We start from the raw sequence: 27,099 nt of genomic DNA, 5'->3' as shown, positions 1-27,099 counted from the left end.
ACATGCATTAGGTAGCATAAATAGTAGTTTCAAAATTGCATTTCAAGATTGTTTACGTGCAGAAAGGGGGACCCTCCTGTACATTAACAATGTTCTTCATGCAGAGAGCCTTGCACTATGGTGCAAGAGTGCCTGTGTTGGCTCTAGCTTTCTAGGTGTAGCACCAGGGCTGGGGGAAATGCAGAGCTGCACCATATTTTTGTAAATATGGTGCAGCCCTGCGTTTCTGAAGTGGCAGAGTGAGGCCTTAACACCTCACTCTGCCACTTCCCTGGTAAATATGCCCCTCAGTTTTTTCTAACATTTCATTAGAGAGTCAGACCTCTCAATGCCAGGCACATCCCAAAATGAGAGGCCAACTACCATCATGACACACTTCTGAGTGTCAGAATCTATCTAGAGACCTCAATAAGTGTGTCACTGTATTTTTAGAGGCAAGATAATACTTTCAAACAACTGTATGCGTACCACAACACTCATTGGCAGTCTTCTAAATGTGTGTTAGAAGAAGCTCAATCAATTTAAAGTAGACACTTTACTATCTGCAACCTACTCCCAGAATAACTCTGCAGAGACTTATATGGACTTGAATAGAGGTAAACACATCAATGAACATGCAGAAAACCTAATGTTTCTCCACCAGTTTAACTGGAGAGGCAGAAGTCACAATGCCAGGCTGCGGCCAAAAGAAAAGAATAACTCTTGCTATATCACTCTAATAAATGTAAACATGTTTCTAGAGACCTGAATGATGAGTGTGTCAGTGTCTTTCTAGAGGCACACACTACATCCAAACAACCCTGTACATACTCTACTACCCACATGCTTTACAAATGCATGCAGGAAAAGCTGCATGAATCACTTTTCCTCATTACACAGCGCAGCTGGGTATAAAGGTGCGTGTTCAAGATTTATCATTAGGCCTGCCTAGATAAGGCATCTGTGCTTATGCCACTGCATGTTATAGGGGTTCTGACAACATTTGTGAAGCTTTAGGATAAGCTATATAGGGGTAGATTTACAAGCCCCTTGCATCACTTTACGCCACCGTTGCGTCACTTCTGTGACGCAGCAGTGGCGTAAACCATGCACCACTATGCAACAGATTTACAACAGGGCGCATCTAGGGCCAGATGTAGGTAGGCTTTTACCGGGTGGTAACGGCCGAATTCGGCCGTTACCACCCGGTAAAAGCAATTTGACATGTAGGTCCCTGTAATTTACAGACTCGGTAAATTTACCGGTAGGTAAATTTACCGAGTATGTAAAATACCGAGTCGGTATCATTACTGATTCCGGACAATTGGTATGTAGGTGGGACTCTTCTGAGTCCCACAAGCAGTACCACATCGGTATTTTACCATCAAATACTACTTGATGGTAAAATACCGTTTCTTGTGTGCATGCACATGTGTGCATGCACACCTATGCCATATGACAGGCAGACCTGCCCTTAGGGCAGGTATGCCTGCCACATGGCACCCGAGCCTCTTTTGGGGGTGCCAGAGGGTGTCAAAGTGACACCCCCTGCACCCTTGTGACAGTCGGTATTTTCCGATGTGGTAAATACCGACCGGTATATGCCCAATCAATCCTATGGGCTTCAAAGCCCATAGGAATGCATGGGCATTAACTGGTCGGTATTTACCACATCGGAAATTACCAACTGTTTCCGATTCGGTAATTGCACATCTGCAATTACCTACATCTCGGTATTTTTATTTTCCGACCTCTTAAATACCGAGTCGGTGTGACTCGGTATTTAAGAGGTCGGTAAATAAAAATTACCTACATCTGGCCCCTAGTGAGTAACATCTCGCCCGACACCGAAACGAGTCTCTGCGCCTTGGTTTACCGCTGCACTGTCGGCTACGCGGCAGCAGTGCAAGGTAGCCGAAAGAGCCTGGCGGGCACAATATGACACTGTTGCCAAGTTGACATACAAAACGGTGGTCAAGGCTTATCACCGGGACATCCGCCTGGAAAAAAAGGCTTTTCTAGCCAGGAGAATTGATGCTGCTTCCAACTCTTGCAAGGAGATTTTCTCCATTGTGAGAGAATTCACCTCACCTTGGTCTAACACCTCGGACCAAAAACCATCTGGTACCTGGGCCACGGACCTTGCTGACTTCTTTACTAGCAAGATCCAACGCATTCAGGAGTCATTCCTGGTACCAGTGTCTGCGGGCCACACTGAACCGGATTTCACCACACTGCCACGGGCTGGGCCAGGGGCGACGTTGAGTGTGTTTCCTCCAATCTCTGCTCCGGACTCCCTGGCTCTCATGGGCAATTTAAAATCGGGTTCTCCCCTTGACCCATGCCCTGCCAAATTTTTAGCGAAAGTCGCGGAGGTGATCAACCCGCTGGCCAATCCACTCTTAAATCTTTCGCTGAGGCTCGGTGTGGTCCCGCAAACCTGGAAGCAGGCGATGGTGATTCCCCTGCTCAAAAAACCTGGTCTAGACCCGAAGGCCCCGGTTAATTATAGGCCCATTTCTCTGCTGCCGGCCCTCACGAAGATTCTGGAAAAGCACGTCCATGGCGTGCTCTCCAACTTTCTGGAATCTAATGAGATCCTGCACGCTACCCAATCGGGCTTTCGTCCCCATCTCAGTACTGAGACAGCGCTCCTGGAGGTCTCGGAAACCATTAAAGGGGTTCTGGACTCTGGGGGCAAAGTCATGCTGGTGATGTTAGACCTGTCGGCGGCGTTCGACACCGTTCCCCATGATGGTCTTCTCGCGAGACTTTTTGAGATAGGCTTACGGGGGACGGTGTTCGACTGGTTTTCTTCCTTTCTAGCCGGCCACCGGCAATCGATCTGGGCCCCGCCTGATTCCGCCGTGATGCCGCCTCTGGGAGTCGGGGTCCCTCAGGGCTCTATTTTGAGTCCTACCCTCTTCAACATCATTATGACCCCATTGGCGGCGTTGGTGGAGTCGCATGGTGCCCAGATCGTATCCTACGCGGACGACACCCAGCTCCTCTTCTCTTGTAAGAGAGGAGGCGACTTTGATGGGGAGAGTATTCGGAATTGCCTTGGGGCTGTTTTTCATTGGTTCCATCTAAACAGCCTTAAGTGCAATTCCGACAAGTCCGAAGTACTTTTCTTTGGGTGCGATACAGAGCCTGATTGGCAGACCTGGTGGCCACTGGATATGTTCCCTCCGTCCTGCTCCTCTCAGGTTGCTAAGAATCTGGGGGTGAAGATGGATAACAGGCTTACCTTGAAATCCCAGATCTTGGGGGTGTCGGGCATTTGCTTTGGCATCCTTAGGATGTTGCGGAGGTTCCTTCCTCTGTTATCCGTGGAACATAGGACGCTGACAGTCCAGGCTCTGATTGGGTCCAGGTTGGATTATTCCAACGTTCTTTACCTGGGCCTTCCAGAGTACTTGCTGCAGCGGCTCCAAGTGGTACAGAACGCCGCTGCCAGGGCAATCTTTGGCCTTAGTAGGCGCTCCAGGGCCTCGGGCTTGCTGGCTACCTTACATTGGCTTCCTATCCGCAAGAGGATCGCCTTTAAGGCGCTGACCTTGGCCTACAAAGCTCTTCACAAGGAGGGAGCCAAGTACCTCCAAAAGAGGCTGGTCTTTTATCATCCGGCCAGGTCTCTGAGGTCGGAAGCCCTGCTCCTTGCTGTTGTCCCCCGGGTAAAGAAAGCGCGCCTCGGAGGCCGCTCTTTTGGACTGTTGGCATCTCAGTTATGGAACTCTTTACCACTGGCCCTGCGGGGAGCCTCCAGCCTACTGGCTTTTAGGAAAGGCCTTAAAACTTGGCTGTTCACTCAGTAGCCGGGTTTCCGTGCATTCTTTGGCCCATTTTTCTGTTGGTTTTTATCTGGTGTTATGTTAGTATGATGCAGTTTTGTCTCTTTCTCCAATAAAGCGCCGGGACACTCTTTTTGAGTAGCCGTGCGCTATAGAAATAAACAATTAACATAACATAACATAACATGCATCACGTTGTAAAGCTCTGCGCCACATTATACCTGCGCCAGGTATAATGTGTGCAGGGTGGGCGTTCCGTTGCAAAGAAACCTCTTAAAAGTGTTGTAGGGAAATCTACAAGATTTCACTCAGTCACTTTTACGTTCCTGCAGCGTCAAAACCCTGCACCTGCTTGAAGCAGGCCTAAAGAGTGACACAGCATTGCAAGTATAGGTTGCCCCTGAGCAGTGCTGGGGTTGCGTCCCACTTAAGACACAACTCCAGCACTGCCTCACCTATATGCTGACAGAAGCGTCACACATCTGCTTCTTCTACTCGTGCCACGCCATGTTGGCGCAAGGGGTTCCTAACGTCACGCAAAATAGCTGGCCCATCCCTGATGATCTGCAGGGATGGCCAGTTATTGTAAATATGCCCCATATTTTTTAAGTTAGGGTCATCAGCAATGCCACACATGTCAGAATGCATATAGAAGTACGCACATACCTGAGACATGGTAGCAGTCAGGCATTCAAACTTGTCAGGAAATGGTTTACATTTTAAGCACACACCTCACTATCTACGGCCTATTTCAATGTACCTTTGCAAATACTTATATAGAGTACAGTACAAACATGTTTTAAACCTCACTTTTCTCTGGCAGGTTGCTTAGAAAGTCAGAGATGACAATGCCAGGCCTACTCCAAAACAAAATGCCAACTCTTCTGATGCCACTCGTCTCAGCATCTTTCTAAACAACTCAAACTTTTCAATACCTATCTCAGTACCTTTTACAAGTGAGATGACACATCTAAAGAAGCCTATAGGTAGTAGAATACCTATGATTCACACTGCATCCTCTCAAAATAGGTATAAAAGAAGCTGTATAGATTACTTTGTGCTTAGGCCATGCATCTGCACAGATGCATATTGAACTCCTTATTTAAGTGCTTCTGTGATGCTTACCTAGGTAACGGATCTGTGCATCTGCGACTGAATGCTGCAGTAGCTGCGACAAGATTTGTGCGGCTGAAAGGTAAACTACATTGTTTTTAAGTTATCGTTATCAACTGCACCACACGTGTCAGCATACATGTAGTAGTACAGAAATACCTGAGACATGACAGCAACCAGAAATTCAAACTTGACAGAGTACACTTTCAGTATAAAGTACACAACTAAATTTCAACAGCCTACTTCAAGTGTACCTTTGCAGAAACTCCTATGGACTAGGATATAGATTAATACACTTCTAATTTCAAACACAAGTATCAGAATGCACAACATACTTGCATTCTTCATTTCAGCACAATTATATAGAATACAATACAAGGATCTAAACCCACTCTACATCACTCTACTGTATGCTGCTCTAGTAAATGGCACTCCACTCAACGTCACCTCAATATACAGTATTAAACACTTCATTTTTCTGTTGACTGTTGTCCCTGGCAGGGGGCTCACCTGGCTACCGCTGTTCCCCAGGCTTAGCTGTCCTCCCTCCCGCCGCCGCAGCCAGACATCTTGCGGCCGCCGTGCGGAGGGGGACTACACTCCCCAGCCTGCACTGCTTCCAGCCGGAAGCCGACGCCGTTGTTCCCGCGCCCGGAGGCACTTGAAATTACCGGCAGCCCCGGTGGAGCGGGTGCTTCATGTTTCTGTTGACTGTTGTCCCTTGCAGGGGGCTCACCTGGCTACCGCTGTTCCCCAGGCTTAGCTGTGCTCCCTCCCGCCGCCGCGGCCAGACATCTTGTGGCCGCCGTGCGGAGGGGGACTACACTCCCCAGCCTGCACTGCTTCCAGCCGGAAGCCGACACCATTGTTCCCATGCCCGGAGGCGCTTGAAATTACCGGCAGCCCCCGTGTCGCGGGAGCGCCCGGGGTGAAGCCCGGGCAAAGAGCGGGTCGTCTGTGGCCGTCCGGGGCTGGCCACGGCTGGGCTGGGCACCTTCTCTTTGCTGTGTTGCATCGGACTACGTTATAAGTAAGGGCCATATTGTCTATTCGTGATGTTCGATTGAACTTCAGGATTCTTGCCGACTATTCACCAGGGTCTAGTCTATGATATAAGTTTGTCCTCCTGGTTTCGTTTTTATCTTTTTAGCCATGAGTGGATTGTAGTGCTCCGGACCAATTAACTGTATGCAAAATCTTCTTCTTTTCCCGTTTTCCCCTCGTGACTCTGACGTTCAAGGAGCATCTTTCCTGTGTCCCTGTTGCTCCTAGGAATCGTAGCAGTGTTAAAACTGGTCCCCAAATCAATATCTCTAGGCTGTTGAGGGGACAGGACTGCGAGGACCAGCACTCTGTGCGGACTGTTTAGGTTGTAGCTGGTCCTCTTCCCGCTCCTTCTCATATTAAGCCAGAAACCCCGTTTACTCACACTGTTATTTTTAATAGTTATTTATTGTTTGTACTAGTGACAGTGGATCTTCTGCTTTTTAGACCATGAGCACGCGCGGAAGCTGAAGTAAAACGGCGCAGGGGGAGCCTCTTTAATGGGCACACTGGATAATTTTATAATCAGGGCAAACACATTTATAGACCAAGAAATTGTTGATTTGGAGCGTAGAGTGTCTCGGGATTTGACTGCGGCGAGGAGATCCTCTCTGGGCCTCCTCGCCGCAGCTAAAACTCCTGAGCAGCACAGGGTTACCAATTTGACTGACACTCGTGCTGTGCGTTATAGTTTGCCCAACACGGTTGATCTGTCAGCATCCCATATACTATCGGACTCCCAAATCAGCTTGGAATTAGAAAAAACTCCGACACTGGACCTAAATCTCACTCAAGAGGAGAAAAGCCCCAGCCAGCTGAGGCAGAGGAGGGAGGGGGCCATTCCTAAAAGGCCCAAAACTCCTAAAATTCCTAAGCCAAGAAAACCTAAGGGCAGGGGCGATATACGTAAAGGAAATCGGGGTGAAACTGTCCAAACGCTGCAGGTAGATAAAAATCCCCTAGGTACCACTGCCTCAAAAGAGGGCACCACCTCTGAAGCGGTAGTGGTATCAACCAACTTAGCTGAGAGGAGTGTTAATGGTAATGTTGATAAGGATGATAGTTTACTCTTGTCAAAGATGGGGGAGCTCTTCAAACTCCTTTTATCCCCGCTTGAGACAAGATTATTGTTGGACTGGGCCCTTCTGGCCGGTCCACCCCTGAAGTTTTGCTTGTTAAATGTGACCTGGGGATGGTGATTCCCACTCGGAGTGCGTGTAGATGGGTGAGGACTGCCCTCCCATAGGAATGCATGGGGAATGTGTCCCTGATAGTTCCTGGTGCGTGAGGGGTACAGGCTCGAGTCTGGTATGTGTGGACTCGTGTGATTGAATGCTACAAGATGATGTATGCCGCGTGTGTGTGTCTAGAAGGGAAGTGCCACTTCTAGACATCGGTGTGTGTGTGCAGTAAGTATGCTGGCGCGTGATTGGCTGAAGCCAGCTGGGGAGCCTGGCTCCAAGAGTCTGTGTGGGTCTGCCCCGGTTGTGAATGGAGAGATTAACATGCTGATGTGAGGGAGGGGATGTGCCTGTGTCCTGTATGGGTCTGGGCTTTCCCCCACAATGCTAGCCCCACCCACCTGGGGTGCATCTGGTGTCCTAGCCTGGCCAGTAACAGAAAATTCCTTATAACCAGTTCTAGCTGGTTCTCATCCTGCCTGCCCCTTTTTAGACAAAGGGATCTCATGTATAAAAGGAGGGTGTGCCCTCTTCTCTCTCTCTTTCCTGCTTGTCCTGACTGAATCCTGCCAGGGGCATGCTGTGGCTTGGGCTCAGGGGAAAGGCTTGCCTCATTGAGCCCTGCCCTGCTCCTGAACTGCTGGGATCCTGGACTTCCTTTGGACTCTGCTATCTATGGCCCTAGCGCTTGGGAGAGCTTGCCTACTATCTTAGCGCCGTGGGGCGCTTCCTTCATGCTTCTAGCGCTTGGGAGCGCTTTCCTGCTGTCCCAGCGCCTTGGGGCGCTTCATCCCGGCTTCTAGCGCTTTTCTGCTGTCCTAGCACCTTGGGGCGCTGCGTTCCGGCTCCTAGTGCTGGGAGCGCTATATTCCACCAGCCGGTGCCCACCCGGCATTTGCCCCGTTTGTGTGAGGGGGCCCGAGCCCCCAGCGAGTGCCCACCTCGCTTGCCCCGTTATTGCTGCCCGTATCGAGGGAGCCTGGCCCTCGTCAATTTCCCCCTGAGTTCACCGCCGCAGCCCGGGACCCCTCGTGAGGCCCGCCCCCGGGCCGCGCTCCGACTGGCTGCCGGCCCGGGCTGGGCTGATGACGTCTCCCCGGGCCGCGCTCTGATTGGCCGGTGGCCCGGGGAGCTGTGGAGGCGGAGGAGAGAGCCGAGAAATGCAGGGGGCGGCGGGAGCCTACTCCGCGCCCCTGCGTCCTCCCAGAAGACTGGCCGCTTCCCCCCCGGGGCCCCCAGGAGCGAGAGGGAGCCCCGGAGAGCAAGGAGAGACCAGCACGGCCGCCGACCGGTGAGTGCTGCCGGAGGGGAGGCGGGGCGTCGGGGCACATTGTCGGTGCCCGCCCCTCCCCTCCAGCGAGAGCACGCATGTGCTTGAAGGCCCGTGGGGCCCCCAGTGTTGCCGGGTCCCCCGAGGGGGGCCCCGCCTGGCTACATCTTACCCCCTGAGCCCGAGAGGCTCCACCTATATTCCCTGAGCCCCGAGAGGCTCCATCTACATCTTACCCCCCTGAGCCCGAGAGGCTCCACCTATATTCCCTGAGCCCCGAGAGGCTCCATCTTTATTTGAGCCCCCGAGCCCCATCTGTATTTGAGCCCCCGAGCCCCATCTGTATTTGAGCCCCCGAGCCTCGAGGAGGCTCCCCCACGTGGCCCAGTGTCCCGAGCCCCGAGAGGCTCCACCACGTGGCCCTTGCCCATCTCGAGCTTGCGAGGCTCCGCCCAGTTGTCTCGAGCCCGAGAGGCTCCCCCGTTTGGCGCCTTTTTCCTCCGAGCCTGCGAGGCTCCCACAATGGCCCCATCCTTGCTCTACAGCTGCCCAGCACTTCGTGGGCAGCTGCTGCGTTTAGGTTTATTGTCCCTGGCTACCTGCAGCCTGCCCTGAACATCGTGACGTTGGGCGTCCTAGCCCCCAGAAGGCCAGTTGGCCTGTGAACGCTAATGGTTATTATTAATGTGATTGTGGGAGTTATTACGTGTTGCCTTGCTGATGATGCCTCTGTTGTGCTATGTACCTTGTCCTTCCTTCCCTCCTGAGTATCCGGGGTCCCAAGTATGTTAATCCTGGTTAGAGTGAGTTCTACCGCTAGTTCCCTGAAGCTCCTGTGTGTAATGTGTTCTAGTGCTAGTTCAAGGAAGCTCCCAGGGATTATGTGTTCTAATGCTAGTTCCATCATGTGCATACCCCTGGCAGTGGCCCCCGGGCCCTGCCCTGTATATAGTCCCTTGTAAACCCTGCCCGTGCCCCTGGCACCTTGTAAGTTGTGTATTCCTGTCTAAGTGTGTTCTTCAATACAAGAGCTATTTTCATATATATCTTGTGTGGAGTTTCTTTTGTGGGGGGCCCGGGAGGTTGTGGCTGGGGGTGCGTGCGCAAATGCTTTACACATGACCTCCGAGATAGGCCTGACTGCTCGTGCCAAGCTACCAAGGGGGTGAGCAGGGGTTGTCTTGGTGGGTGACTTCCTTACCCTAACTAGAAATGGCGATCTCTGCCTGGCCTTGGCGCAAGCCTTGGCCGACCAGGGATCCCATTTCTAACAATTATCTAACATCGAAAAGCTGATAGCCAACTTGGGTGTCCTGCCTAAAAATACTTTACCCCAGGCAGCACCCAAAGTAGGGGGCACCAAACAAATCAATACTAAACCTGTAGGCCCTGTAGCTAAAAATTTGTCAGCCCCAGCAACCATTACCAAATCTAAAATTATACCAGCGCCCGAGAAGATAACTGCAGATAACCCCAAAGTTTGTGATCTTCCCCCACGAGTGGCGATTACATCACCGAGGGTGAACACCTTACAATCTAGAGAGGCCAGGAATCAAGGGCCACAGGACAGGGCGCAAGCTGTAAATTTGCCACCTGAGGCAAACCCTTATGTTGTAGTCATGACCGGAGTACCAGAACTGGGCGACCCTGCTGAAGAACCAAATTGGTCTCTAGTAAATAAAGTACAATACTGGCTCAATTCAAACCGCCCTCTACCTCCCCACCGCACAAGTAAGATCCTGACGGTACGTAGGGTACCTTGGGTGGGACATGAGAGGAAAACGGTCCAGGGCGATTGCGTCCTGATCAATTTTGAGGACCCGTATGTGGCCGAGCACATATGTTCTTGGAACACGCAAAACAACCTTGAGGGAATCCAAACTAAAAGACTTTCTTCCTTTTACCCCTCAAGAAATCGCCGTACCCGTGAGGAAAATTACCATTATAACTGGCACAGAATAGGGAAGCGTGAGCGGGGAGGTGACTGGAGGGCAAGGGGGAGGTGGCCCAACAGGGATTTAGATCATAGAGAAGACTGGGAAGGATTTATGACCACAAACAGGTTTAGCTGTTTGGATATGGTCGATTGACGGTCATCAAATATTAGCCAGACAACAAGAAAGGGTGTACGTACTACAAAATCAAATAGTACAGCCTCCGGCTTCATAAATGCTTGTTTAAACACTCAAAATGTGCAGTTGTCGAAAGACAAATCTGTTATCCTAAATATAAGCCCAATAACAACAGAGTCAAACATCTTTGCTGACCCACCGACTAATTTTACTGTAGAAACAGATGAAACTTCTACAATCAGCCCTAATTACCATGATGAACTAACGGTGGGAGATGGAACAATAATAGGAGACGTTTTAGAAATCCCGCCTCTGAGGAACATAACCCCATCGTTGGGTGCAGAACTTCCACCAGATGTAAATAGGGGTAGGTTGACTTTGACTTCCTGGAACACAGCGGGCTTGTCGAGCAAAGTAAAAGATCCAATCTTCCTAGCCTATATTTATAATTTTGATATAATTTGTCTCCAGGAATGCTGGGAAAAGTCTGAGATCCACTTAAATGGGTATCCAGTATTATCAGGCACTTACTCTTAAGGTAGGTGGGAAGCAGCTTATCAGACTGATTAATTTATACAATAACATCACTGGAGGTGATTGTATGCGGGTTTTAGACGAGTTAAACACATAATTACGTGGAGAAATTGGCACAGCGCAAGAGGAAAGGTGTACTGTGGTGACAGGAGATTTTAACTGCCATCTCTGCCCCCACAGAAACCTAAATATATGTGGCATGGTTAATCTGAAGGGAGATCCATGTTCCCACTTTGAGCACTCCACGTTGGGAATTTTGATCAATAATTTGATATTTGAACAAGACTTAGGTTTTGTAAACGAGCTTTGCATCCCCCAGGAAAAGTTTCAACCAACCTTTTAGCGGTAGGGGATCCAAGTCAGTGATTGATTATACCCTGATCACTACAAGCTATCACTGCAATGTTATAACTATTAAAACAGAGGATATCGCTCTTAGTGACCATTTCCCTATTAGCTCAACTTTTAGTTGGGGCGAAAAATGTGGCCAGCAATCTAATGTAATAGATAATCTGTATAGCCATGGTATTGCTTTGAATAGAATAAACAGCTATTCAATAAAGTGGAGCAAGGTGGACCCCATAGGGTTTCTTGAAAGTCTGTTAACAGACCATCAATCAGACTTTATGATTTGTCTCGGGGAAAACTTAAATCCCAAAGAGGTTACGTTAGCTTTTCAGAACATCACTCTACATATTAGTAGTAAGCTAACAGGAACTATACGGGGAGGGGGTAATCCTAAGGCTGAAGGGTGGTTTAACTCCGAATGCAGTAGGGCACACTCCCAATTAAAGAATACCCTAAAGAGCGTCCCTAGAAATTCCCAAGCTATTAAGTCTGCAAGAGCAACTTATAAATTAGTATTGCAGAAACGAAAAAAGGAATTAAAAGAGACAGCTTGGATAGCCTTGCTCAAGGCATCCTCCTTGAGGGATAATACCGCCTTTTGGGGTGCAGTAAATGCCCCTTTCTTTCCAGAGAGGAAATGCGATACCATTGAGATCGCTATTGAGGAGACCCTCTGGGTTAATCATTTCACAGAGCTCTACAAGAAGGATGATCTGGTCATCCTTGGTAGTACTAGTATTGACCAGTTTGACATTCTTGAACCTGCCACCCAATCTTCCTTCCCATTCGATATAGTTTTTTCTTTGGAAGAGGTAGAGTTGGCCGGTGCAGACAGTTCAAACTGTAAAGCCCCAGGCCCAGACGGCATTCCTATTGATATTTATGAGGCAAACTCGGCTCTTTGGGCACCGCTGCTGACCAACGTGTTAAATAGCTACAATAAAAGCGTTTTTCCTTCCACTTGGCAGGATGCGATTGTAGTACCCATATTCAAAAAGGGAGATCGAAATGTCCAAAATATTATCGCCCCATCTCCCTGCTCGACTCTTTAATGAAAATTGCAGGTCGAGTTATTTTAAACAGATTACAGATATGGGCCAACGAGGAGAGTATATTATCTAAATTCCAATATGGTTTCAAGCCTGGTTGGGTACCATCGAACAAGGACATAACTTGTTGATGTTGATAGAAAAATACAAGTCGGCCAAAAAGGGAAATTTATATATAACGTTCATTGATCTCAGTTCGGCGTTTGACTGTCTGAGCCACAAAGTTTTATGGGATACCTTGGAAACTGTGGGAGTTGATGTAAATATTTTTAACTTTCCCAAGGAATTATACAGGGGGGCTGGGGCAAGGGTGCGCCATGGCAAGAAAGGTGAATGCGCCAAAAAATTTTTAATCAAGAAGGGTGTACGGCAGGGCTGTATCCTTGCTCCCTTTCTTTTTAACCTCTATATTAACAGCGTAGCTGACCATCTAAGAAATTTGGCTGTGGATTTTCCCCAAGTTGAAGGTGCCGCAGTCTCTATTCTGCTTTACGCAGATGATGCGGCTATTATGGCAAGAACCCAATTAGAGAAAAAACATGAGAGGGAAGTTCCCATAACTCTAGAGGACTAAGCGTTCAAAATCATTTTGACAATTGCCCACAGAAAACTAATACGGTATCAAATCATTTTATTTAATGTTCATGTGTTAATCACTAGAAAAGCATTCATAAAAGGTTTTTTTCTTTTTCTTCAAATATAATTTTTTGAATTCTATTTGAAGAAAAAGAAAAAAACCTTTTATGAATGCTTTTCTAGTGATTAACACATGAACATTAAATAAAATGATTTGATACCGTATTAGTTTTCTGTGGGCAATTGTCAAAATGATTTTGAACGCTTAGTCCTCTAGAGTTATGGGAACTTCCCTCTCATGTTTTTTCTGTGATTGAAATCCCTGGTGGGTTGTTCCCCTTATCCTTGCTTGAGGTTCAGGGTCCCTTGTTTTTTTTCTAACAAGAACCCAATTAGGCCTCCAGCAGGCATTAGTTAGTTTCTCAGAATTTATGGGATCTAGGGGCCTAAAAATTAATATTGGGAAAACCTTTACCATGTGCTGTACTTCAAAAAAAATGGTAGCTTGTAATAGCTTTTTAAACCAGTCAAAGATAGCAAATACGAGTACCTTTTCTTATCTGGGGGTTGTTTTTAACAATAAGGGGACTTGGGTTACAGCTAAAACCACCAGGTGCCTAGCTTTCTCACGTGCCATTGGGGCACTCATACAGTTTGCTAACAAATTGGGAGGTAGACCAACTCGCATTCTGCTCGATATTTATAGAGCTAAATGCGTGTCGACTGTTACCTATGGAGCTGGTATCTGGGGCATTGCGAACTGCCACGAAATTCAGTTGAAGGAAAATATTTCCTTAGATACTTGTTAGCTGTCCCCAGATCTACCTCAACTTACGTTTGCCATATGGAACTGGCCACGCCTTATATATCTGATATTATTAAGACCAGCCCTGTGTTGCTGTGGCACAAAATTTGGACCTCTGTTGAAACTGATTTTAACAGGGCAATTATCAGAGACTGTATGCGACAAGATGGGTCCAAAAATATCCAATGCTTTCTTATGTGAAGGATTTCCTAACAAATATAGGACATCAGGAATTTTTTAACATGCCAGCATCTCTCTCCTCCATATCGAGAAAAATGTTAAAAGAACAATGTTTTGTCTATCTGGCTGATCAACGTTGGACAATGGAGGGGAAGAAGACCTCAGTCCTGCATCATCACTCACTAATGCAGGATTCTGGCTGTCAGCTTTATCTGTCTCCTGGGTTGGCCAGTTATGATAGAATGCTATTGGCACGTTTGAGAATGGGTATTTATTTTAGGATGGTCACCTTCCCAACATTTAATGATTGGTCAAAAAACTTACCAAATTGCCCATGTGATAGTCATTCTGTACAGTCCACAATTCACTGTATTATTTTTTGCAAATGTTTTGAATAGGGTCAAAAAAAAATACCTAATCCCACTGTTAAAACTTTGGGGATTGAGACAGTGCAGACCGGCACTTTTTAAAATTCTTTTACTACAGGATGAAATGACCATAAGAGCTGTATCTAAATTCCTAAGATTTATAATTAGATGTAGATCTTCCATGGTTTGAATGAACTCTGCATTGCACTCTTGCACTTTGACTATAACCGTATTATACCCTATTATTGTGATAAAGGAACTTGGATAGAGAAAGCCTTACCTTGCACCTATTTCTTGCCCCCATATTTTTAATACATTTTTGAATGTATTATCTTATAATTGTAACCATCCTTTGTATTATAATGAAATTGTATTTTTTTTAAATTTTGTATGCTTTTTATGTCGTGCTTATATGATCCTTTTTATGGTATCGAATAAAGCTATCTTTGACTGATTGATTGACTGAGTATTAAACACAACATTATTTGTACACCACTCCACTGTGTGCTACTCCACTCTATGCCACTAAACACTATGCTATACCACTGTACTACAATCCACACAACACCACTCCACTATGTGCTTTTGCACTGGTCGCCACTACGGTCTACCGCACTATCTTCTATCCAGCTCCACTCTACAACACTCCACTCGACGGTATTCCACTCTACAGGACTGTACTCTATACCACTTTATTCCACTCATTTGTATCTCACTTCACTCTATGCCCCCCCATTCTATGTTACTGCAGTGTACATCACTCCATTCTACACTATTCCACTCTAGCCCACTCAACTCCAGGATTTGCCATTCCACTGTTAGCCACTCCACTGTAGGCTATTCAACTGTATGCCAGTGCACTCTATGCTTTTCCACTTTATACCACTACACTGTCCATCACTCCTGTCTTCACCAGGCTACTCTCCATTACTCCACTGAATGTTACTCAACTGCATGCTCTTCCAATAAATGCCACACCACAGTATGCCAGTCCTCTCTATGCCACTCCACTGCATGCCCCTCCACTATATACTATTCCACTCCATGCCACTGTACTCTACAGCAGTCCATTCTAAACTATTGTACTGTATGCCACTATAATATACCTCACTCCACTGTACTCTTCCCCACTCTACGCCACTGCAATCTATGGTGCTCCACTGCATGGTATTACACTCTACCCCACTTATTCTACGGCACTCCACTCTTTACCACTTCATTCTACACCATTCGATTACACGCCACTCAACTCTATCCCACTCCACCCTGCAAAACTCCTCTGTATGCTATTGCACTCCACGCAAATCCACTGGATGCCATTGGACTCTACACAATGCCACTTGACCCTGCGCCACTCTGCACTGATCCAGTATACACTCTTCTACTGTATGCACCTACACTTCATGCCATTAAACTCTGTGATCTTTGCCACTCCAATTTACCCCACTACACTGTGCGGTATTCCACTTTACAATCCACTGACCTACACTCCACTGTACTCCAATCCACTCTTCACCCATGCACTTTCAATACACTGTACTCTATTCCAGTCTATGCCACTCAAGTGTATACCACTACAATGTACACCACTTCACTGTATGCCACACATATCCAACTACTCCACTTTACACTTTACTGTATGCAACTCTACTGTATGCTACCCCACTATATCAGAGTCGCCAACCATTTCTATAACTAGAGATACTTATGTTCAATGAAAGCTATCCCAAGCTACTAATGCTATTCGTGTTGTAATAGCGACCTCGTTAGTGGCCACCCCATGCAAGATTACAAGCAGTGATCACCTTAGTACACCATGCACTAATTAAAAAAGATTTTCAATATGGAATTCCTCTACATGGGTAATACTGGGCAGTAATAGTTGGAATGTCCCAGTCACCACAGTAATATTGGTAATATTGCATGATTTATCACTCAAAATAAGCTTTATATATATTTTGGAAAACAATTGTTCTCTAATCATCAGCTTGTGAGCTCTGGAAACGTACACATTTTCATCGCAAAGACACACCTTTCATTTTTGGGATACATATATTACTTCAACCCAGAAAACGTTTCGAATTTAGAGTGGTGGCTGTAAACAGGAGAGCTACTTCCAGGTAGATGTAAAGCTACCATTAGTCTACAAGCTGCTCATTGGAGAAACCTGCACTATATACTTCTCTAGTTTATGCTACCATACACTACTCTACTCCACTGTACGCCACTCTGCTATTCACTATTACACGCTATGCCATTGCACTCTACGGCACACCACTGCATGCACTGCATATTGTACTGTATGCCACTGCCATGTACTTTACTACGCTGTACTCCTCTCCACTCTACGCCCCTGCAATTTATCCCTCTACACTGTATGCTATTACATTTACCACACTCAATTCTACGGCACTCCCCTCTTTCCTACTTCATGGTACACTATCCTATTGCACGCCACTTCACTCTATCCCACTCCACCCTTTAAAACTCCACTGTATGCTATTCTACTCTATGCCAATTCACTGTAAGCCACTTTACTCTCCCCCACGCCACTGTATCCTACTCCATTCTACACCACTCCAGCATACACTCTTCCACTGTACACACCACTTTATTGCCACTAAACTCCATGCTATTCGATTTTTTGCCATTCCACTTTGCTCCACTACACTGTAGAGTGTTCCACTGTATTCAATTCAACTGAATGGTACTCCACTGTACCCCAATCCACTCAACACCACTGCACTGCCAATGCACTGTACGCTGCTAGTTTAGCCTATGACTCTCCATTGTATACCACTACAATGTACACAACTTCACTGTATGCCACACCTCTCTTTACTACTCTACTATACGCTGTAGTGTATACTACTCTGCTGTAGGCTACTCCACTATTTCAGGGGTCTCCAACCTTTCTATAACTGGAGCTACTTATGTTCAATGAAAGTGATCCCGAGCCACTGATATTATTAGTAATGTAATAGTGACCATGTAAGATAAGACTACTCTAGTGGCCAACCCATGTAAGATTACAAGCAGCGATACCCTTGTTGCACCATGAACTAATTAAAAATAAATTCAACTTGGAATTTCAGGGTTATACTAGGCAGTAATAGTTGCAAATAAGCCTGGGCAAAGCGCTATGCTATGCTCGCGTAGTTTGAGAAGTTTGCACTACTTCGCACTATGCAAATTGCACGTAGCACAGTGCAAACATGTATAGCATAGCTTAGAGTAGTGCAGCGGTCATTATTTTCTTGCTCCCGGTCCTCAACGTCAAGTTGGCACCCGCAAGCAAGCACAATGACATCCAGGCAAGACTTTTTCCTCGTTCATCATCAGCAACATCAGTTGTTGATCGCGAGCGTGAAAAATAAATCTCCCTGCGAGATTCTCAACGCGGGGAGGCCAAGTTTCTCATTGAGAGTGGTCGCTTATGCTTGCGACCGCTCGCGATGAGAAACTACCAGTCTGCGTTGAGAAAGCTGCTGCTCGAGTAAAAATCTACTTGAGCGGCAGAAAACACAGCTCGCACTGTGCAAGATGCTGTTTTCAATGATTGCACAGTGCGGATAAGCATCCGGCACTGTGCAATCATTGCAAACAGAGCACTACGCAGTTCGCGTAGTGCTACGCATAGCTCGTGTAGTGCAAAGTACACTTCCCATAGCTATGCGTATCGCTGCTTGGCCAACTATGCCCAGGGTTAGGTGCAATGCCCCAGTCACCAGGGTAATATTAGTACTATTGCATGATTTATCTCAAAAATATAAGCTTTACATATATTTTGAAAATCCATTTTTCTCTTAACATCAGCTTATGAGCTCTGGAAACACACACATTTTCATTGTGAAGACATGAAGACACACCTTTCATTTTTGGGATACATATAATGATTCAACCCAGCAACCATTTCTAAGTTAGTTGGGGGCTACACCCAGGAGAGCTACTTTGAGGTAGATGGAGAGCTACCAGCAGCTCATGAGCGACTCGTTGGAAAAGCCTGCACTATATACCACTCTAGTTTACACACTCGACTCTTCCCCACTCCACTCTATGCCACTCCATTATACCCTATTGCAGTCTATACCACTCCACTCTATGCTATTCTACCATGCCACTGCAGAGTACCTCACTCCACTGAACATCACTGTATTCTATTCCACTACACACTACAGTGCTAGTATGTTTTTGCACTCTGCCACACTCCATTCAATGCCACTCTACTTTGTGCCACTCCACTTTACGCTACTCTACTTTATGCTCCCCCACTGTATCCCATTCCGCTGTTTGCCACTCCACTGCATGCCACTGAACTCTATGCCTCTTCACTGTACGCTACTATGATGCACGCCACTCTAGTGGACGCCCCTTTACTGAACACCACTCCACTTTTTGCCACTCTACTGCATGCTACTCCACAGTGATGTATGCTATTCAAGATTATTCTAGTCTACTCTATGCTATTATTTCACTGGAAGCTACTACTATACGCCACACCAGTTGAAACGACTATACTCTATGCCACTCCTGTGTATGTCACTCTACTTTATGCCAACCCACTGTCAGAAACTCCACTGTGGCCACTCCACCGTATGCTAATCCACTCACGCCATTCCAATCTTCGACACTACACTGTATACTACTTCAGTTTTTGCAAATGCACTCTTTACTATTCTACTGTATGCAAATCTACTCTACACCTCTCCAATTTATGCTATTTTACTCTTCACTACTCTACTGTATGCCACTCCAGTGTATTTCAATAAAGTTAAAACCAATCAACTGTACGCAACTCACTGTACATTATTTCACTCTATCGCAGTGCACTGTATGCCAACTCAATCTATGCTATTGCATTGTATGCCACACCCCTATACACTATTTCAATTTAAGCATGCCACAGTAAGCTAGTCTGCTCTGCCCCACTCTACTATATACAATTCCACTGTACCCCACTCCACTGTACATACATTCAATCAATCAGAATCAATGCCAATATATGTAAACATACTGCATTCTACTTCTCCTGCATGACCGAAGTCGCAAGATGGATGAACAACAAATGCCTAAAGCTCAACACAAGCAAGGCTGAAGTAGTAATCTTCAGCAAAGACACCTCATCCTGGGACTTCACCTGGTGGCCTATTGAACTCGTACCTATATCCTTCCATGCAACCTACACCAAGAGCATCGGAATAGTAATTCACAACCAACTCCTAACGGCTAGGGCGTCAACCTCAAATGTGAGGTACCGAGTTTGAGTCTTGGTAAGGATGCCAACATCCTGTGATTCTGGGCAAATCACTTAATCTCTCCGTGCCTAACAAGAAAAAAAGAATGTGTCCTCATGAAACGCAACTGGTGCTCGTGTAAAGCACTCTGATTCCTTTGGGTAAGGTTTGCGCTATATAACACTCAGTGGAAAAAAATACTCACCATGGCCAGCCAAGAGCATGCAGTATAGTCTCCTGTTTCCATACATTCAAGATGCTCAAAATGACTCCCCACCAACACTCACAGAACCATCATCCAAGTGCGCATCACCAGCAAGCTGGAATACAACAACACACTCAATGCTGACATCAGCACTCACCAGACAAGAAGATTCCAGACACTACAAAACTCAGTGGCCAGGTTCAGCTCCCAGCGCACACTCACATCACCCAGCACCTCAAAATGTCCACTGGCTTCCATCCACAAATCAGCACTCTTCTAATTCCTGACTGTAGGAAAGTGCCCCTTTTTGCCTGGCCTCTGATGTCATTTTGACAGGAGTGCACTGGATTCCTGCTATTCAGATCCCTTGTGCCAAATCTCGTTCCCTGATACTACATGAGTGGACATATCTGCATGAGCAGGCATGCCCCTGCGGTATCTAAGTTAATTCATAGATATTAAAGGTAAACAGCGATGCTATTTTTAAGGCATCTGCTGGATACTGGTGAAAATGAGTTTCTCAGCTACATGATGGCTGAGAAAAAGCTTTACTTTCTCCTTTAAATTGATATGCATGTACATTAGGTACACTCCTGCTTGAATTCTGGGGTACCCTTATCAGTCCCTAGTATTTTGTACACCCTGTACCCAGGGCATAGGTGCCCCAGAGGCCTCCCATGGGCAGAATCATGTATTATGCCATCCCTTAGAGGCAATGGAAATTGACACATTAAGCCTACTACTGCAGACTGTATAAGCTGGTGCTTGCACCACTTAGATAAGATATAGCTTCACCATATCTATCTGAATCACTACACTTAAAAACCTACCAGTCACCCGTATGTCAGGCCTTAACAATCCTGAAGGCAGGGTGCTGGGTTTTACGTGAGAGGGTGCTCCTGCATGAGCAGAGCCCGTCTGCAGCCTTCAGAGACCATTCTCCGGGGTTGTCTGTGATGCAGCCAGACATATATGTTTAAGGGCATTATAACCTCGCATTAAATGCTAACTTTAAACCGGCTGCTTTGAAACATGTCGTGTTTGGTGTCAAACACCTTGGAATCATATCTCACTGCCAGTAACTGGGGGGAGGTATGATTCCACCCTTCTAAAAGGACTTATGTGAACCACCGGTACACCCAGTACCAGCTTTCTCAAGCTGGGCAGCACAAAATGGATGCTGCCAGTCACAGACATGCGTCTGCCCTCCTGCTGCTGAGCCAATCTAGCACGAGGAAGGCATGACAATAGGTATCTTGTCACAGGGAGGTGTCACCACCTCCCATACACGGTTTAGTGTATTGGGGCTGGGTGGGTACACTCTGAGAGTGCCAGAAAGTATGCACTGGGGGCTCATTCGGGGTCCCTGTGCATAGTCCAGATCAAACCAGTTCTGGGAGCCATTTGCTCCTGCTCTGGTATGAAACTGGACAAAGGGCATGGGTGTAGCCACCCATCTGTCGTGCCCCTAGGAGGGTCCACAGAATCTTTTGTACCCCTTCCCATGGGTATAAAGTAGATTACCTGACAACAGAACTTTAGATTTTATCTGGATAAGATTCTGCTAAGAAGAAACCAGGTGCTTCGACTGCTCGTACAATGCTGGATGACTGAAGAATCTCCCTTGGAGTAAAGGAGTTACTCCCCTGCACAAGCAGGCACCTAAATGCATCTGACCAGTTTGCTTCTTCCTCTGAAGATTTCAGCACCAAAGGAGGTGAGTTCCCGAAGGTCTCAGAGGTTGATCTGCCCTCTCAGTGATTCTTAGATCAGTATCCCTTGTGGGGATCACACAACCCAAACCCCTGTGCAAAGCATACATTTGTAGTTGCATATATTAGTGATGATTCCCGAGCTTGTGCATTGGGCTCTGCGTAGTCCTGACCCCGAGCAGTATTTGCACTGAAGCTTTCCGGCCTCCACTCCACGTGTGTCCTGTGGGCTGATGCTTTGCAGACTTGCTTGAGGTCTCCTTGCGATCCCAGGTCCATTGGCCTGTGGGTCCTGGTGAGGGTCACCATGCTAATTCTTGGGCTTACCTGGTTGCTCCAGATGTGCCCTAACTCTCCATTGCTTGGAGATTCCCTTGGACCTTGTGGTCCTCACGTAACCTGTTTCCTCTGACCGCGTGGTTTGCATTTGCCAAGGCTTGTTGGTGCCCCAGCCAGATACTGTCCCCTTAGCACTCAACATCCTTTGTGGGAAAGCTCACCTCCAGACTTTGGTCATCCTCGTCATGTCCTGGTCCTCCTGGCTGCAGAGTCAAATAACCCTTCTATCCTGAAGCACTCAACATCGGTGGGCATTCAACTACCGAGCCCCTGGACAACGGAAGTGGCACAGACTCTGTCCCCTCTGCTTTCAGGTTTTTCTCACCTCAAATTCAGGCTTGTATTTGGACATACATTCTTCACCCTGCTGGCAGCTGGACTTCTTTGCAGCTCTCCATTGAAAACGTTGAAGGTTTCTGACATGACTTGAACCCCTATGCACCTGGCTCCTCAGGGATAGGTAACACGGGTACTTCGGTACTCACCAGTGGGTTGACCTAAGAATCTCCCAAATTCCAAAGGGTTTGCTCTAAGCCCTCTTAGAAGTGTCCTTAACTTGTAAATTTCGAACCATGACTTTCCCATTGATTTGTATGGAGCACGCGTCTGTGTTTCCTCACTGCACCACCCTCCACGGTCTCCCCCTGAGCCCGCTTTGTATTACGCTATTCACGAATGTTCTATTAAGTATTGTGTGCTTTGTGCCCTAGTCTCGTTAGAGACTAGTAGAGTGTTATATTAACCCTTTCGCTGCGGTGGCAAATCGCTACAGCGCTAAGGGGCCAGGGGGGCCATGTGGCGCTCCAACGCTACTGACGGAACCGCTCCGTCACGCCCCTCGGGTGGGCTGTGCTTATCACGGAGCGGTTCCGTCATGGCCCCGCCCGCTCAATAGAACGCGCCGCACAGGCGCGGTGAGCGGGCCATGACGGAACCGCTCCGTCACCAGCACAGCCCACCAGAGGGGCGTGACGGAGCGGTTCCATCACCAGCGAGGGAGGGGTTAATAAATACATATTTTTATATCAACACTGTGTGGTTTTACTTTCATTTAGTCATTTAGGAGGGGGTATTCTGGTAAAACAAGCTGCATTACATTCCTTCGAGATTAAGCCTAAAGGCTGCTCTCCATAGCTACCACTAAGATAGCTCGCAATAAGGGGTATCTTTGACCTCAGACTTCATGAGGGTCATTTGGCCTAGTACAAGGTGCCCACTTTAACTAGAAACAGCACATACCAACCCTCCTTCCCACAGTCAGAAGGCCTGTCCCCTCTTAGGCTGCTATCACACTGAAGGTGGGCTACCGCATGTGGACACAACTTTTAGACTTCCCCCATCTTAGTGTTAGCAGAACAAGGCTTTCTGGGTAGGATTATGCCCACTTCACATACCAAGTGGTCATTTAGAGGGTATAGACACCCTAAAGATAATAAGCACATTGGCTACTTATTGTCACTCCCTGTAGCACCTCTAAATTGAGTATTTAGCAGGCACACCTGTCACCAGGAACTTAGATTCGATGGATCAAGAATGAGAGGACAAAGAAGAGCCACGAGAAAAGCGAGTACTGAAGAGTACTGTGGACTTTTTGCACCAACCCCTGCCTGCCTGCACCACGGGTCAACAATCGTGACCAGCAACTCGTTCTCAGCTGAGCAGCATCCAAGAACCCCGCTAGAGTGATAGCTCTTTGCAAATTACCAACAATCTCCCGCAAGTCCACAGGCACAGAAAACCAATGGTTTCGTTTAATGAGTTGCCACTACCCTGAAAGCTCAATGCAGCAGCTTCCCAGGAAGGGGACCCGGTGCTCCTGAAGGTCAGATCTGTACCCTCAACGAGCGAGAGGACACCAGAACCAACCAGAGCCATGCAGGACAGAAACTCAGGCTACCGACCTATTTCTGCAAGCAAAGACTGTGAGTCTAATCTGGACTCCAATGACAATGAGACCGATAAGCCATTGAGGAAAGTAAGCGCAGCAGAGACCCACCTTCAGTGTGATTCAGGTGTCTTGATTTTGCACCCTCATCCTGCAAGTTTGACAACGGCAAGGCCATAGGATGCACAGAGTCCAGCTGACATTCAAACCTATCAATGTTGCGCACCCAGCTACCATCTCGACCAGTACTTCTGCACCCCGATACCCCAAGGTAGATAACAAGTAACTGCTGGCGGTACTGTGGACTTTGGCCGCCTTCGCTTCTATGTCCAGAAGGAGACCCACAATCAATCAATCAATCAGCAAATTTGTAGAGCGCGCTACTCACCCGCTAGGGTCTCAAGGCGCTTGGAGGGGGGGGGGAGTCCCTACTGCTCAAACAGCCAGGTCTTGAGTTGCTTTCTGAAGGAGAGATGGTCCTGGTCCATCCGAAGGTGGGTGGGGAGGAAGTTCCATGTCTTGGCAGCCAGGTAGGAGAAGGATCTTCCTCGAGCGGTGGATTTGCGGATTCGTGGGACGGAGGCGAGGGCGAGGTTGGAGGATCGGAGCTGGCGGGTGGGTGTGTAGAATGTGAGGCGGCTGTTGAGGTATTTTGGGCCCGTGTCGTGGAGAGCCTTGTGTGCGTGGGTGAGGAGTCTGAAAGTGATCCTCTTGGTGACGGGGAGCCAATGCAGGTCTTTCAGATGGGCAGAGATGTGGCTGTGGCAAGGGATGTCCAGGATGAGTCGTGCAGAAGAGTTCTGTACGCGCCGGAGTCTTTTCTGGAGTTTGGCTGTGGTTCCGGCGTAGAGGGTGTTCCCGTAGTCCAGACACGGCTAGTGACGAGGGCCTGGGTGACCGCCTTCCTGGTTTCGGTGGGGATCCACCGGAAGATCTTTCGGAGTATGCGCAGGGTGTTGAAGCAGGAAGACGAGATGGCATGTAAATGTAAATGTAAATGTATTGCGACTTATATAGCGCACGTATCACCCGAAGGTATCAAGGCGCTTGCTTAGGGAACCCGTCCTGGTATTCCCCTGTGAGATACCCCGGCAGGGTATCCACAAGGTGAAAGCCAGGCATCCCGCCGCGAGGGGCCGTAGTGGAGATTAAGCAAGCTATTGCCCAGAGTCGCAGAGTGTGACCCCGTGAGTCGAGTAGGCACCGGAGAGAGAATTGTCGAGTCTGTGGAATTTTTGAGCCCATGACCCGCCGAGGCGGGGAATCGAACCCTGGTCCACGGCCAATCTCAGCTTCCGGGTCTGCCGCCTCTAACCACTGAGCCACGCTTCTCCACCCACAGACCCACAGACACCAATTACAAATAACTGTATGCAGCATATGCCTGTTCTCCCATGGAAATGCATTGCTGCATAAAGATGCATTACAGTAACCTATTTGCAGACCTGTAAAAATTCTTATTTGAAAATGTACTTACTTGATAATAAAGTTATTGGTATCAAAATTTAAATAAAAATACAGCCTTACTTTCTAAATTGGTTTCAGATTTATTCTTAAGTGTGTCTCATGTATTGCCTCTGCAAGTACAACAGATGCTTAGCACTACTCTGAGATAACTGATCACTCACTACCACAAAAGAGAATTTGGTTTATCAGTTTTGCTTCGGTAAATCAATTGGGGTTTGCCTGGACTCTTCACACAGCATACCTCTGCTTGTCCACTATATAAAGAGCTAGCTTCCTACACTGAAGCACTCATAAAACCAGCATTGGTCCCACATATATCAAAAGCTGCATAAACGTCCACACCTCTGCTGAGTTGACAATATACACACACCCCACAGAACCAGATCCAGCAGTTGTGGCTTCTCACAGCTACCTCTGTACAGCAGAGTCTTCTCCTCAGTTCTCACATCTGGCTCTTCACATAGATCCGACCTTGCTCGGCCCATACAGTGCCTGGTTTAGAGTCAGGATACACTCCTGTGTGAGTTGTCCACGACATGACATAATATGATTTCCGATGATGTTTTACCATTCAGGGTCTAAAAACACAAACTAATACACCACTGTGATTAGATTTCTGTTGATTTCTCTTGAGGTTACATTTATCAAGACCATTTGTAAACCTTGTTTTGTTGAGTAAAGTATGTAGAAGAAAAAAACGGTTGCACTCACAAGCAATGCAAAACCAATAGGGTGAGTTTACAGATGTTGACATTATTTGTGCACGTGGGTGAATGCAGATATTTACCTGTTTTGCAAGATGTGCCTGTTAAGCCTGCATTAATCATTGTAGGTGTTCTGTACTTTTTCACGTTCTATTGATAGTTGGACTGAGTGAAGCATTTGTCATGTCTTTTTTCTTATTTCTCTATCACAGGGCAAATCAAGTAAACTTCACCAGGATCTCTGTTGTATAACCTTCAGTAGGGTTCCTACAAGATGGGCTACCAGCAGAGGACATTGCCACAGAGGGGAATAACTTTACATTTGTATGGAAATGCCAGGATGTCCTGCAACCAGCCACCTTACAGTCCATGTTAGGAATCATAAACAAATGCCTTGTCTGGCCTGTCTGTTTACCCCACTAGTCTGTACTTCCTGACCACACATTATTGCTGTGACACAACTTGATATACATATCAACTTCTTGATAAACATTTTTATCATCAATAAATTTGTCCCTGAATTATTTTGTTTTATGTGGTAGTATGAAAATCAATAAAAGAGTTTAAAATGTTCAGCTGCCCAGAGCAAATGTGGGATGGGGTGTCATTAGCCGTGCCATGGCCAGGAGCCCCACCTTCTACAGCACATACAGACATCGAAGTGTTGTTCTGTGATGCCACCATCAGGAGGTGCAGAGGGTTCAAGGGGATATTTTAACTGACTCGTCACTGGAGAAGCCCTCTTTTGCCCCTTCCTTGTATTCATTGTTATTTTGCAGCTGCAGTCGCTGGCTGCAAGCCTTCCCAGGTCTAGCCTTCAGTTAGCAAAGCTTTGCTTTTGGGATTGGACATATGTTATGGGGTTGCCGCTGTGTCCCCAACATGCATGATCATTTTTTAAGCTTGTTGGGCTGTTTGGTTGCTGCCGGTGAATGATGGGGAGTTGGAGGTTATCTCCTGGATGCAGCATGCCTCACTCAAGGGCATGTTCCACTTTTGTAGGCTTTGTTGATTTCTTTTGATGTGCCATTTGGATTGGGTGAGTCTCTTTCCAGCCATGGCATGATGGTGCTGAGTGATAATGTGGTGGTGCTGAGTGATGCTGTGGTGGTGCTGAGTGATGCTGTGGTGGTGCTGAGTGATAATATGGTGGTGCTGAGTGATGCTGTGGTAGCGCTGAGTGATGATGTGGTGATGCAGAGGGCAGAAAGGCACAAAAAGCAGTCTAGCAAAGGGCAGA

General features: G+C 47.2%; 1 protein-coding gene across 1 annotated transcript in view; it reads left to right on the top strand.

Moving 5' to 3' along the window:
* The window catches only part of LOC144819182 (avidin-related protein 7-like), a 135,826-nt gene extending 109,462 nt beyond the window's left edge, over nt 1–26,364 (top strand). The window contains exon 4 of the mRNA XM_078677154.1: nt 26,072–26,364. Coding sequence (XP_078533280.1) covers nt 26,072–26,111 — 40 coding nt within the window. The 3' untranslated portion in view covers nt 26,112–26,364. The remainder of the gene's footprint in view (nt 1–26,071) is intronic.
* Nucleotides 26,365–27,099: the final 735 nt, after the last annotated feature.

The sequence above is a fragment of the Lissotriton helveticus genome, chromosome 2_1 (assembly GCF_964261635.1).
Source record: "Lissotriton helveticus chromosome 2_1, aLisHel1.1, whole genome shotgun sequence".
NCBI classification, from domain to species: Eukaryota; Metazoa; Chordata; class Amphibia; order Caudata; family Salamandridae; genus Lissotriton; species Lissotriton helveticus.
The sequence above is the reverse complement of the archived record's forward strand: the minus strand, read 5'-3'. Positions and strand labels throughout refer to the sequence as shown.